General features: G+C 42.8%; 1 protein-coding gene across 3 annotated transcripts in view; it reads left to right on the forward strand.

The window, feature by feature from the left end:
- The window catches only part of UROC1 (urocanate hydratase 1), a 369,204-nt gene that overhangs the window by 334,171 nt on the left and 19,731 nt on the right, over positions 1 to 15,302 (forward strand). For all 3 annotated transcript variants that reach the window (XM_068112860.2, XM_078776094.1, XM_068112862.2), the window contains 3 exons: positions 992 to 1,113; positions 1,229 to 1,299; positions 12,165 to 12,263. In XM_068112860.2, the coding sequence (XP_067968961.2) occupies positions 992 to 1,113; positions 1,229 to 1,299; positions 12,165 to 12,263 (292 nt within the window). The remainder of the gene's footprint in view (positions 1 to 991; positions 1,114 to 1,228; positions 1,300 to 12,164; positions 12,264 to 15,302) is intronic.

Genomic DNA, 15,302 nt, shown 5'->3' on the forward strand with positions numbered 1-15,302 from the left:
AGCCGCGTCACGTTTTCAGAGGGAGTGGCGAGCGAAGCAGGACCGGCCGCATTAATTGCCTCACGTTCGTGGTGCAGTGAAGAGGAACTGCGCACCATCTTGCGCGTTTCCCGCGCGTGCGACTTTGGGCCGCCTTATGCTGCCGACACCACATACAACGATCTCGTTGAGCAAGCTGAGTGCCGGCCGATATAAAAAGAACATTGTTGCATTTTTAATTAAACTTTCCCCTTGTCTGTTTTCGTGTCTGATTGGAGACGTCTCAAGTTCGGATATTAGTTTTTATCTCACCGTTCATTTTTGGTTCTTTGCTTTACTTCATTAAATTCCTTACTGTGCATTTTCTTTGTTGTGTCTTGCTTGCATGGTTTTGGGTCTTCGGATAAACCCGTGTGGCTTTTGTCTGTGCAGGTAAGCACTTTGGTTCTGTCTCGCGCGAGCCAAAAAGTACCGCCAAATTTCGGCTTGTCCGCAAGACCGACCGGCTATCCGTCATCCTGCAGTGTTAATTGCTGGCGACAGGACAATATTTCCATTGTTGTATATTGTAATACTTTCTTTCCATTGTCATATGTCTGTTGTTTGTGCCTTTACTTTCTCTATGTGAGAAATGATTCAACCAATAATGACTCAAACTCTTTCAATCAACCCCAAACTATGTTGGGCCAACGTTGGCCACTAGTGTAGGTAATTCTGTTGGGCCGAAATTAATTTGATCAGTTAAATCTGGGTCCGTCTTCCCAGGATTGAGCCATCGTAGGCAGACTATCACCCGACGTTGGCAGAACATCATCAGTATCCACATGCCCAAAATTCCATAAAAGCCAATGTTGGTAAATGCATGTTTCACCCATTGTGACGATGCAAGAACAATTCAAATGCCGGTCTAACATAGCTGTGCCAATCTGGAAGCACATCATAAAAATTTTCAACATTAAATATCTGCAAGATGAAATTAATCCGCAATGGTCTCTGATTTATTTTTTTGCAGTGATATATTCTCACTTGGTTTTGGACCATTTCGCTGGATCTGCACCTCTGGATGCCCAAGCGATTTAGACACCACGGACAAGATTGCGACGGACGTCCTCAAAAACATCTTAAAAGAAGGAGGTGGATGTTTTGCACGTGCAACAAATATTTATGGTGATGCATTTTTTGAGTTGTGTTAACAACAATAAAGAAGTGGTGGCAGAACTTTAATATTGTCATGTGCTTTCACATGAAGTTTCAGAACCAGTAAGGAAACAGTACCAAGACAATCTCCACTGGATCCAGGAAGCAAAGAATCACAACCTGGTATGTCAAGTGTTAAGTAAAGGTGTGGTATGACAGTATCCACCACAGATGGGTGTATTTTTTAAATCTTTTTTCTGGATGTAAGGCTCATAGTGGAGCTGCCACACACATGGACATACAGACCAATACACGAGACAAACACAGCCACTTAGCTTGGGACAAGTGCTGTCACTTCCTGGGGGCACTCTGAGTACCAGCGACGTCACAATAATGGCGCCACCTTTCTCACAGAATTCAGTTGTACATTTCCTAAGGAGTTTACCTCCTCCCCATGGATGCCAACCTATGGGCTCTTATCCTTTTAAATGCTGAACATCAAATAAGGAAGCAGCACATACCATTTTTACGAGACCGCCCACCGCAAAATGGTGCTGCAACATTGGGCGGCGGAGGTTGGATTTGTCTAAAAAGAGGACATAATGTAGCTATTTTAAATTGCGTTAACAATTTAGTGTAGAATATCCTGCTTACTAAATAGAGTTTGGTATCAACATTAGTCATGCTTGGTCTCCTGCCATTTCAAAAGTGAATGTTGAGCTTCACCTCTGTGTGCAGCTTTTCAAATACAGCGTGGGAAGGCAGATGAACACAAGGACAGACACAATGGTTCACAATATATATGAGATAGATAAGATAGAGATGTCAAATCAATTAGATGAAAATTGACGATTTTTGTGACCTTGACCTTTAACCTTTTGGCCTCAATAACAATGGGTTTTGAGCTTGTGCCTCCCTCTACATCCCCCCCCCCCCCCCCCCCCCACAAGCTAATGGATCATAGCCATCTCGACTCACTTGGCCACAATGATCTTTATCTAATGAAGGTGCTTAAATGAGTCTTTACACATGAATGATGTATCTCATTGCCTGTTTGAATTTTTTAGCCATCAGATCGATTATAATTATAGGTGAACTGCATATGGATTGCTTATAATTTGTATATTGGGGCCTTCATATGTGATTTCTCCCAGCCATGGCTTCAAGTGTTTTGTGCGATATTGCCTCCAACACCATTTTTTTTCTTCTTTTTTTTCTGTACAAGATCGAGGCTTGTGTAAGAGCTAACATTAATCACAAAAAGACAAACTGACACATAAAACATAAGATAAAGGGAACGGGAGACAAGATGGGGAGAGAGAGGGAAGCACACAAGTACAACAGTGGAAAACAGGGACATCGGGAGATCTGTGGGAGGGAGAGGGCTTGGGGGGAGGAGGCGTGGGAAGAGGTGGGTGGGGGTGGGAGAGGTATAAAACACATGGACACTGCTAAGACTTCCAGGAAAGAAGTCGGAATTTCAAAAATGTGGATCTGGGGTGAATTAACAGGGGTAGAAAAGATCAAGGTTTTGGATGGGGTGAAGATAAGAGATGGTGGTGAACAGTTGCTTTAAAGACCTGGAGGAAGGAGTGTGTCATGTATGAAGTGTATGAAGTGCAAATAATCACCGTTGTATCCCTATACCGGGACCGCATGGTATCCCTACACCGTGACGGCATTTTATCACTACGCGCGAGCTCGGATGGCGCTGAGGTGAATCGGGCCTGTATCGGCAGAGTGAATAAACGCGTACGACAATTGATTGTAGTTTGTCGAGATACTTTACATGGCGACGAGGATAAACATCTAGACCATGACTTCTTTCGGCCATATCGATGAATTCGACCCTCATGAGGGGGATTTTGACACGTATTCTGAGCGGTTGTCTTTTTACTTCGAGGCTAACGGCATCGCGACCGAAGCCCGGATGAAGGCCGTCTTCCTGTCCGTTTGCGGAGGTGAGACCTTCACTCTCGTTAAAAACCTGATTCGGCCTTGGACAATCCAAGAGCTCACGTATGCAGAGCTCAAGGCCGCTTTGAAGGAACATTGCAATCCATCTCCTTCAGTCATCCTGTGTCGGTTTAATTTTTACATGCGCAGACAGCAGCAAGGTCAGTCGATCGCAGACTTCATTGCACACCTCAAGAAACTGTCGCATCTGTGTGAGTTTGGGGACACGATTGATGACATGCTCCGTGATTTGCTGGTGGTTGGCATGTCCGATGACCGCACTCGTAGACGCCTGCTTGCGGAGAGAAGACTGACGTTCCAAAATGCCAGAGACACCGCCATTTCCATGGAAAGTGCTGAACGCAACGCTACAAGCATCGGTGCCACTCGCTCGTCTGGTACCGGCGCTGCTGTGAATCGGTTGGATCACGTTCAGCCAAAACGTTGGAACAAGTCTCTTCGTCAAAAGCCAGTGCAGTCTCAAACCCACAACAAATGTTTTCGGTGCAACGGAAAGCACCCTCTGGAGATGTGTCGGTTCAAAGATGCAACCTGCCATTTCTGTTCGAAAACTGGCCATATTGCTCCAGCTTGCATCACTCGCAAATCGGGAAAAGGTAAAGCTGCTGACAAGAAGATTCATCAGTTTATCGGTTCGGAGGAACCTGAGCTTGACCAGGTGAGCTCTGTTTCCAACAACTCAGAATCGTATGACCTGCTTCATATCGATTCTCACCATAGGCGGGACCCTCTTCTTGCCAATGTTGTCGTCAACAATCGACCATTGCAAATGGAGGTTGACACTGGTGCGGCCGTCTCACTCATCAGCCATGCTGTTTTCACAAACCTGTGGAGTGATGCTGACCGACCCCATCTGAAACCTACTACTTATGGACTCTCCACCTATACAGGTGAGAAGATTGTTCCCTGCGGTACATGTGACGTCACGGTGGGCTACGATAACCGTGAGTTTCACCTACCCCCTGATCGTCATTCCTGGAAAGGGCCCTTCCTTACTCGGCAGGAACTGGTCGAGTATAATTCGACTGAAGTGGGAAAGCATTCATCAACTCCGGGCAGCCAACGTTTCTCCTACCGCAGCATACACACTCAAAAATGTGCTGGATACGTACCCGGATGTCTTCAAGGATGAGCTTGGAACCTTGAAAGGACATACGGCTAAACTCAGGGTTGACCGGGATGCCAATCCTATATTTTGCAGAGCTCACCCAGTCCCTTTCGCCCTGCGGGAGCGGATTGACAAGGAACTGGATCATGTTGAAAATCTGGGGATCATCGAGCAAATCCAGTCTGCCGAATGGGCGGCGCCCATCGTTCCGGTCATAAAATCGGACCAGTCCATCCGCATATGTGGAGATTATAAAATGACCGTGAACAAGTGTTCTTCATTGGATAAATATCCAATCCCGAGGATCGAAGACCTCTATGCTCGTCTCACGGGAGGCAAGACTTTTACGAAACTCGATCTCAAATCCGCCTATCTACAGCTCCGCTTGGACGAGAATTCGAAACAGTATCTTACCATCAACACGCATCGTGGGTTGTACAGGTACCACCGACTCAGTTTTGGAGTGAAATCTGCACCTGGAACTATCAGCGTGTCATGGACAGTTTGTTTGCTGCCGAACGCAACGTCGTTTGTTACCAAGATGATATTGTGGTTACTGGTCGTACGGACGCGGAACATCTACAAAACCTGGAGAGAGTTCTGAAGAAGATTTCGGACTCCGGCCTACGTTTGCGTCGAGACAAGTGCAAGTTTATGGTGCCATCAGTCACGTACCTGGGTCATACGATTGATGCCGAGGGTCTACACCCGGCAGATGAGAAAGTCCGAGCTATCAAGGATGCTCCTGCTCCACGAGACGTGACCGAATTGAAGTCATACCTCGGTTTGCTTCAGTTCTATGGTCGTTACATCCCGAATGTGACCGACGTTTTGGGTCCCCTTTATCGGCTTTTGAGGAAAGGAATCTCCTGGAGCTGGGGGTCTACTGAACAATCAGCATTCCAGACCTCTAAGGATCTGCTCAAATCGTCCAATGTTCTCGTTCATTTTGATCCAGAGAAGGATCTTGTGCTGACATGCGATGCCTGTCGGTATGGAGTGGGGAGTGTATTATCACACATGATGCCTGATGGTACGGAAAGACTGGTTGCATTTGCATCCAGAACGTTGTCCCCGGCAGAGAAGAACTATTCCCAACTTGACAAGGAAGGATTGGGAATCGTTTTCGGCGTCAGCAAATTTCGCCAGTACCTTCTTGGACATCATTTCACGATTCGCACTGATCACAAGCCGCTGATCAGTCTGTTTGGTCCAACTAAGGCGACATCTGACACACTACCACCCAGGATCATCCGCTGGTCCCTGTTTCTCACTGCTTATGACTACACCATATGTTATAAGCCCGGTTCGTCTATCACAAATGCAGATGCCATGAGTCGGTTACCCCTTCCAGAATCCGTTGATGATTCGCCTACACCAGGATCCATTATCGCACTGATGGATCATCTGGAAGATTGTGCTGTTGATTCCAGCCAGATCCGCACTCATACTCGACGAGACCCCGTTCTGTCCAGAACTGTCCAGGCTGTACAGCTTGGACGGCATTTGCTACCTGAGGGTGACCCAGATTTTGCGGCTTTTAAAGCACGTAAAAACGAACTCTCCGTGGAAAATGGTTGCCTACTCTGGGGATGTCGTGTCGTGATCCTGAAAAATCTGCGTTCCAGGGTCATGGATGAAATCCATGACTGTCACCCCGGGATTGTGAAGATGAAGTCACTCGCCAGAAACTATGTGTGGGGGCCGAATCTTGATGCTGATATCGAACATCATGTTCGACATTGTTACCCCTGCCAGAGCACCCGGAATACACCTGCGAAAGCGCCACTGCATCCCTGGGAATGGCCCAGCGAACCGTGGCATCGCCTACATCTCGATTATGCCGGGCCTATTAACAGCAGCATGATTCTAATAATTACGGATGCGCACACAAAATGGATTGATGCCTATGTGACGCGTGGTACTACGTCAGCCATTGTCATCGAAAGACTCAGACGCTGTTTCGCCACTCATGGTCTGCCCAGGATGATCGTGAGTGATAACGGTTCGTGTTTTTCCAGTACCGAGTTTGCCAAGTTCACACGTCGGAACGGCATCAAACATAAGTTTGTCAGCCCACATCACCAGGCTTCAAATGGCTTGGCCGAACGATCCGTGGGAATCATCAAATCCGGATTGCAGAAACTTCAGGAGGGAACCCTGGAAACAAAGCTTTCTCGTCTGCTGTTCAAATACCGCATCACGCCACAATCAACAACCGGTGCAGCTCCGTCTGAGTTATTGATGAAACGACACGTGAGATCGACACTTGACAATCTCAAACCAGATATATCATCAAATGTTTATCAGAGCCAGCTTAATCAAAAGTTGGTGCACGATAAGACGTCCAACAGTCGATGTATCAACATTGGAGATCCAGTGTTTGCCCGAAATTTTGGTGCAGGTGCGACGTGGCTAGGGGGGGACATCATCGAGAAGCCAGGTCCACTGTTCTGCGTGATTCGCCTGCAGGACGGCCGCAAAATTCGTCGACATCAGGACCACATAACCTACGGTCACTGTGAGTCGATGGAGTCTGCAGCATCATCACAGTCAGGACAACAGTTCGACCCACCACTGCCGGAGATCGTTGTGGCCGCTCCAGCCGGCTCGGATGCCCCGAAAACCTCTGCGAACGCTACACCCTTCGTGGAGACCAAAGGAATCACCTCGGACTCTGTATCCCCTGGTACACCGCCACCCAAAGGAATCACCTCAGACTCTGTATCCACTGGTACACCGCCAGCCACCCAAAGGGATCACCTCGGACTCTGTATCCACTGGTACACCGCGACCCAAAGGAATCACCTCGGACTCTGTATCCCCTGGTACACCGCGACCCAAAGGAATCACCTCGGACTCTGTATCCACTGGTACACCGCGACCCAAAGGAATCACCTCAGACTCTGTATCCACTGGTACACCGCCAGCCACCCAAAGGAATCACCTCGGACTCTGTATCCCCTGGTACACCGCGACCCAAAGGAATCACCTCGGACTCTGTATCCACTGGTACACCGCGACCCAAAGGAATCACCTCAGACTCTGTATCCACTGGTACACCGCGACGCTCAATGCGTGAGAGAAAAGCACCCGACCGGTTGAATCTTTGAAGATGTTTTTTTTTCACGGTGACACATGTTCTATTTTCACGGTGACACATGTTCTATTTTCACGGTGACACATGTTCTATTTTCACGGTGACACATGTTCTATTTTCACGGTGATACATGTTCTATTTTCACGTATTTTCATTATTCTCATAATCGTTTGCAAACATATTTTCACATGTTTTGGAAATGTTGCTTTTGAAATGTCAATTCTTGAAATCTAGCACGTATTGCTCTTGGTAATTTTGGACTTAAAGGGGAGGATGTCATGTATGCAGTGTATGAAGTGCAAATAATCACCGTTGTATCCCTACACCGGGACCGCATGGTATCCCTACACCGTGACGGCATTGTATCACTACGTGCGAGCTCAGATGGCGCTGAGGTGAATCGGGCCTGTATCGGCAGAGTGAATAAACGCGTACGACAATTGATTGTAGTTTGTCGAGATACTTTACAGAGTGGGATTGAATAGAGTGAGGGAGTTTGTTCCAGAGGTGGGAGAAAAGAGGAATGAAGGAGTGAAGGTGAATAGAGAGTCTTGATTTTGGCAGTTTAACCATAAGAGGGTTGCTGGCAGATCTTGTGCATGAATGTTGTGCATGAATAGTAAGAATATTTGGGGGACAGAGCCCAGAGAGAGCTGGGGGAGCTAGGCCGGAGAGGAGTCGGTAGAAGACCAATTATGACCTTTATTCAATGCATAGCCCCATTCCCAACGGTTGCTCGCATTGTTTAACTTGTCTGAGGGGAATTTGGAGAAGAGTGGATGCACTTACACTTGGGCAGTATAAAGGCTAAGAGTCGCTGGTCTACACATCCATCGCTGGTTACACAAGCATCAGGGAGAGAATTAGCCAAGTAACTAAGATAAAGCTCTTCGCTGACAATTGCCTTTTTTACCGCCCCATTCGTGGGCAGGAAGATCAAGTGAAGTTGCAGAAGGATCTATTTAGGGATTGGTCCCACAGATGGCAAATGGCATTCAACCCGTAAACCTGCCACACAATGCATGCAACGAGATGCAGACAACCTAGAGATTTCACTTACTGGATGATGGGGGTGAATTTTACATCTGTTCAGCAGAGCCATTGCCTTGGTGTCAACCTGTGGAATCAGGCCACATCACTGTGGTGTCAACAATATAACCATTGTTGACACCCACCCAAAATATAACCACCCACCCAAAATCACAATATAACCATTGCCTTGGTGTCAACAAGACATGGAATCATCATTTGAACTACGAGCAACGGTACCTGCCCTATGGGTGGGGCTTCAATTGGGAGGCCCAAATGAAAAGGCAAAATATCAGAAATTGAAGGCTTTTTTTTATTTTAAACGATTTATATAAACATCCGTTAAATCATATCACATGCAAATCATCAAAATCTAAACAGTATTTGTAGAATTTCAATAAAAAAAGCCACATCACTGTTCATATCGGTAAATATTATTCCATCGTGTTTGAAAAAACTGGAAAATTTGAAAATTGGAAAAATTGGAAAATTGGCAAAAAATTTGAAAAACAATATAGCCTATTTTACTCCAGGGGTTTGGAAAAACTGCAAAATTGGGAAAAATTGGAAAAACAATATAGCCTATTTTACACGAGGGGGTTTGGAAAAACTGGAAAATTGGGAAAAATTGGAAAAACAATATAGCCTATTTTACACGAGGGGGTTTGGAAAAACTGGAAAATTGGGAAAAATTGGAAAAACAATATAGCCTATTTTACTCGAGGGCGTTTGGAAAAATTGGGGAAAAATTGGAAAAACAATATAGCCTATTTACTCGAGGGGGTTTGGAAAAATTGGGAAAAAATTGGAAAAACAATATAGCTTATTTTACTCCAGGGGGTTTGGAAAAACTGGAAAAATTGGAAAAACAATATAGCCTATTTTACTCCAGGGGGTTTGGAAAAACTGTAAAATTGGGAAAAATTGGAAAAACAATCTAGCCTATTTTACTCCAGGGGGTTTGGAAAAACTGGAAAATTGGGAAAAATTGGAAAAACAATATAGCCTATTTTACTCCAGGGGGTTTGGAAAAACTGGAAAATTGGGAAAACATGGAAAAACAATATAGCCTATTTTACTCCAGGGGGTTTGGAAAAACTGTAAAATGGGGAAAAATTGGAAAAACAATATAGCCTATTTTACTCCAGGGGGTTTGGGAAAACTGGAAAATTGGGAAAAATTGGAAAAACAATATAGCCTATTTTACTCGAGGGGGTTTGGAAAAATTGGAAAATTGGGAAAACAATATAGCCTATTTTACTCCAGGGGGTTTGGAAAAACTGGAAAATTGGGAAAAATTGGAAAAACAATATAGCCTATTTTACTCGAGGGGGTCCCAGGATTACCCACCCAAAATTTCGTTGCGATCGGTTCAGCCGTTTTTGCGGTACCTGGGAACAGACGGACAGACAGACATTTGGTGAATTTATAGTAAGATGCTGTGAATGATGCAAATTCCTGGGATTTGTAAGGAGAAACCTAACCAAATGTGACACAAAAGTTAACATAACTGGGTACAAGGCATTGGTGTGTCCCAAACTTGAGTACACAGCATCAGTCTGGTATCCCCACCAAGCCGACCTTGAAAATAAACTGAAAATGATACCAAAAAAATGCAGCACGTTTCCACATTGTTCTACAAGGCATTACACCATGAAGTTGCTGTTGATATACCACCATACATCAACCAAGCAGTCCGCTCCAGGAGAAGTTATGTATCTAATAGCATAAGAGACTGGAATAACCTCCGAGCATAAACCTCACAGCAATTTAAAATGCAATTGGATAAAGAATACCAGAAGCAAAATTAAAAAGAGGACGACTCACAGGCAGCCCGGAAGCCAATCACCTCTGGACAATGATGCAGTTTACCGATGTCCGGATACCATTCCTAGACTCTGGGAAGTAAAAAAAAAAGTTATAACGAGTTATCCAGTTCTGTCAAGTCGTGTCTGACTTCTGTAGACATTCATGATCAAATTCGTCCAAACATCCCTTTCCTGCACTGCTTCTCGAAGCTCTGACAGAGACAGTTTGGTTGATTTCTCCAGACTTTCCTTTTCTGCACAAATGATATGTCCAAAGTATGACAGTTTCTGTTTTAGCATCAGCACTTCTAATGTGCATTACATGGTGGTCTAGTTACTTCAACCACTAATTAATTTGTTCTTCTTGCAGTCCATGGAATTTTAACATTTGGCTCCAACAGCACATTTCAAAACTGTCAATCTTCTTCCTTTCTCTTTCACAGTCCATGACACATCCATCCATACATTGCAACTGGAAATACCATAGCATTCACCAGCCTCCTCTTAGTTTGTATTTAGACATCTTCGTCTTTCCAGATCTTTGTCAATCCCAGTTAATTTCGCCTCTCACTTCAATCTTAGAACCAAGGAAGATGAAACCTTCCACTATTTCCACGTGATTGTCGCTTTACCTGAACACTTCGATCTTCTCAGCTGGCAAGATGTTAGTCTTTTGTCGGTTTAAATAAAGACTAGCTTTTTCACTTCCCTTCAATATTCACTGTTTGCATGAGTTTCATTAGGTCCAAGCAGATACAATATCAGAGCTGCAGAAAAATTTCACCCTTGTTAGAGCTAAAATCATTTGCTTGGGCTGAAACTTTCAGAATTATAGATGGTAAGACCCTATTTCTGTGTATAGCAAGGACAACTAGAACAATGCGACTGTGTCGCCAATATGCCTCCGCATAATCCCACTGATATATAGTCTGCATAGTAGATGCCATCACCCTGCATATGTATGGGTAGGGGATCACGTTTGTGAAGTTTTGTGTTGATCGGATAAGGTTCGTTTTTCTATCCAAGATGGCTGCCAAACGACGTGACCTATGACATCATCATTTTCAAACTATATGCAACAGTGCTGTTAGATCATATATGTAAAATTTCGCAACGATAGGGTGAGCCGTTTCAGAGATATAATTATTTAATATTTCCCTTCAATCCAAAATGGCTGCCAAACCATGTGACCTATGATGTCATAAATTTAATATTTCAATACAAATCGGTCATAGATCATGTGCATGCAATTTCAGATTTTTAGGATAAGGAATTCGATTAAAACATTTTTGGCTGGTATACCACTTCACATATGATGTCATCATTATCATGCTTTTGTTCCCCACTTGACAATGTGATTCTTGACAATGTGCCAAGTTTCAAATTTTTCCATTCAGTGGTTTCCGAGAAATCATTTTTTAATTATTTGCTTTTAATCCAAGATGGCTGCCATACCACGTGCCCGATGACGTCACAATTATCATAAAAACATTCTGCATGGGTGTCACTCATACCCTGAAAGTTTAGTCTCAATCGGATATGTGGTTGCTGAGAAAAACGAGGTTTAGCCCATCCGGACGTACGGACGGACAACCCGAAAACATCATGCCTCCGGCAACTATAACCCTGGTGTTGGGCTAGCGGCTAGGGTGTCAGCTTAGGATCCTAGGATCCTGGGTTCGAATCCCGGTCGATCGCTGAATTAACGCCAGGGGGGTTGACTCAGCCTGTCATCCTTCCGAGGTCGGCTAATTGAGGACCAGTTCACTGGTAATTCCCTGTTTGTCGTTAAAGGCGGAAAAAAGGGCTTGGCGTCAGGAAGGGCATCCGGCCGTAAAACATTGCTTCAAAAAGGGGACCGAAAAACAACAACAACCACGGTTCCCGAAAAAGGCCAACCCCCGCTTGTGGGGAAAAATGGCCTCTAAAGGTGGTTATATATAACTTTGTCGGCGGAAACATAAAAATCTTGTCCCATTACAGCTATTTTTAACATGTGTCTCCTATGTGTTGTCCATTTTCATAGGTTGTCGGATCTCAAGCAAGAATACTCTATGCAGAGCAGAGGGGAAGAGTGGCCTTGGCAGAAGCTTTCAACAAGGCTGTTGCGGATGAAGCAATTAAGGTCATGTGTAACGTGCTATTTGCTGTTCCATAGAATGGATTCCAAAGAGAAGCTGCCACCTGTGCTAACATTTTGTGATGAATACTAACAAGCAACTCAGTTGCTAGCGGAGTGGAGGTGAGTTAATCACACGTTTAGCCTGGGTTGGAATCTCGGCATGCAGAGTGATGCATGAATGTGAGTAGGGAGATAATGGGGCTTCCAGGACACCCATGTATTTAGATGGGACTTTTCCCCAAACTGTCCATTTTTCCCCTGATTACCGCGACACCCCTTTCTCCTTTTACATGTAAGTGAATGGGGGAGTCCTTACTTACCCTCCAAAGACCACGCGACATTCAAAATTCCTCATTGATCCTATGAATATTTGCTCATTTTCTAATTTTTTAAACAACTCCATTCTCTTATGGAACTCATCCCCATCTCGGATATTGATAAACTTTACATTAAGCACCTTTCTCTGTGCGTTTATAAAATGATATGTTTCACGGAGGGACCTGGTCTGTCCTCCTCCCGATCCACATACCATTTTAAAATTATAATATTTATTATCCGGTTGATAACCATCAAAGTTCTCACTCCACTCTAATATATTTTTCTTCCCACCCTCCATTACCCCACTTAACAAATGAATACGTTTATCAGTCTTGAGGACCTTCTGACCAGTGATCCTCTCAACCTCTCGGATCTGGTATTTCTCACATTCGTTATGTTTACCATTTATATACCAAGGTTGATTACACCTCCACCCTTTAGTCTGGTTAATACTTGGTTCTATCATTTATTTATTTATAAAAAAGGCGGCGGTAGCCCTTAAAATCCCTAACCCCATTATCTTATCACTTATATATATATATATATATATATATATATATATATATATATATATATATATATATATATATATATATATATCTTATCACTTATATATATCTTATCACTTATATATCTTATCACTTATATCTTATCACTTATATATCTTATCACTTATATATCTTATCACTTATATACTTATATAACCATAAGGGAGACTATCAATTCCATTTTCTAAAATATATCGTTTATCATCATATGCTCCTAGTGCTAGTTTATTTATCTCTTCTGAATATAATTCATGCTTATAACTCCTAATCCCTTTTACCTTTCGATACTGTTCCCCCCCACTCATCAAACATTGATAATAATGACCAAAATTTATACTTTCTTTAATTACATTTTTCTTAATCCCCTTGAGCTTCTGATCACACTTCTCCACATTCCCAACTCTATATTTATATGCATAGGCCTTTGCTCTCAATGCTATGAACTCACTCAGAATATTTCCACCAAGCTCATCCTTGAACTTTCCAATCACCTTTTTATTTTGATTCGAGAACAGCTGACTAGTAGCATCATAGTTGCTTGTATCATAGATTAAAGAATCTGTTTTCATATCATCATAGACGTCATCTGTCTTGATACTCAGGATGAAGCTGTCCGAATCCATATACATCAACATGACGTTATCATCATACTTTGTTTTCAAATTCTCATAATAATATTCATACATCAGTAGTTTTGATAGATCGAGAACAGTAGTACCAATATAAATCGGTTTATCCATCTCAATTTCTTCTTTCATAATATGAACAGCACAAAAGTTTTCTGTAAAGATTTCAACACGCTCAAAGCTCGGTCTGTTGATTAGTTTGGAAGTTTGTTCCCAGGAAGTTGTCAACTTGATATTTTGTCTCTTTCTAACATTTTCCATAGTCTTCCCAAACACCACGTTATTCATCAACTTATAAAAATCTTTCTCAAAGTCAGTCTTTCCAAGCGTTCTCTTTCGAGTGTTAAAATCAATATATTTCATTAACCAATAACTCTGTTTGAATTTCAGGACCCGATGAACTTTCTCAACAATTAGACCATGTTTCACAAATTGTAAAAGATTTCTCTGATGTAGTACATAGTTCTTCTTATCAAAGAATGTTGTTAAAAGTTTTTCTGTTCTTGATTCCTTATTAAATGATTTCTGATATTCACTCAACCACTCTGGGTTTGTTAATTCTTTCTCACACCCGAAAGGAAGATCTTTATGTTTCTCAAAGAGTTCTTTTGGATACTTTAGATCAACCTCCAGGAAATACCCTTCTTTCCTTTCATCCAACTCTTTTTGTGTTGAACTCAAAATCTTTTCTAGAACACCCTCATGATCACTCTCCCATTTCAATCCTCCATAAGGTTGTGCTTGGGACATTGCCCACCCATAGAGGTTGTTGGCGTCATAATACATGAGATAGGAACTATCTTTCTTTGGATCATAATCTGGAAGATATTTGTTATTTGCTTTTGAATATCTTGATGAGCAGACTTGTGAAATTCCCCCTCTCTTTACTCTCTCTATCATCAGGAGCATATCAACATCGGTTATCAAATCCAAATCTTGTTTAGTCATTTTTAACATAGCACTCCAAGCAAGACCCGGTGCTGTGAAATAATGAGCAGGGTCCAAGCCATATCCAGAAAGACACACGGATCTAAATGCTTCGAATACATCTGCTAGAAGGACATCAGTCTTGAGATAGAGATCATGATAATCACCCATATTATTGATATTGTATTTTTTCCAAACATTTTGAGCATGTACATAATCATCATCTGAAACATTGCTATTATTTAGAATATTATAAAAATCTTCTTTTGGAGGAAGTTTCTTTTCATCAAATCTTTTAAATGAATCCATATAGTCGTACGGGTAAATTCCCTTTTGTGTTAGGAGTTCCGTATCCTCATAATTACTCTCCAAACATGGAAAGTTTTTCAAATTTTTAACTAGGTTAGCAAGAGGACTAGCCATGAATTTATATGTATCCAAGAATCGAATTCTTGTAGTTGGTCTTGTTGGAATGATTTTTGTAAAGGAGATGTATTTTTGATCCGTACTTGGAATAGCACTGATACTCCCAGGAGTCTTTGACAACTCTTTAATAAACAAGTGTGTATCATAATGAGCGTTGTTATGAAGAAAGACAGGAATGAACGAGGGGAGTTTATAAT

The sequence above is a fragment of the Myxine glutinosa genome, chromosome 4, assembly GCF_964187855.1.
Source record: "Myxine glutinosa chromosome 4, kmMyxGlut1.1, whole genome shotgun sequence".
NCBI classification, from domain to species: Eukaryota; Metazoa; Chordata; class Myxini; order Myxiniformes; family Myxinidae; genus Myxine; species Myxine glutinosa.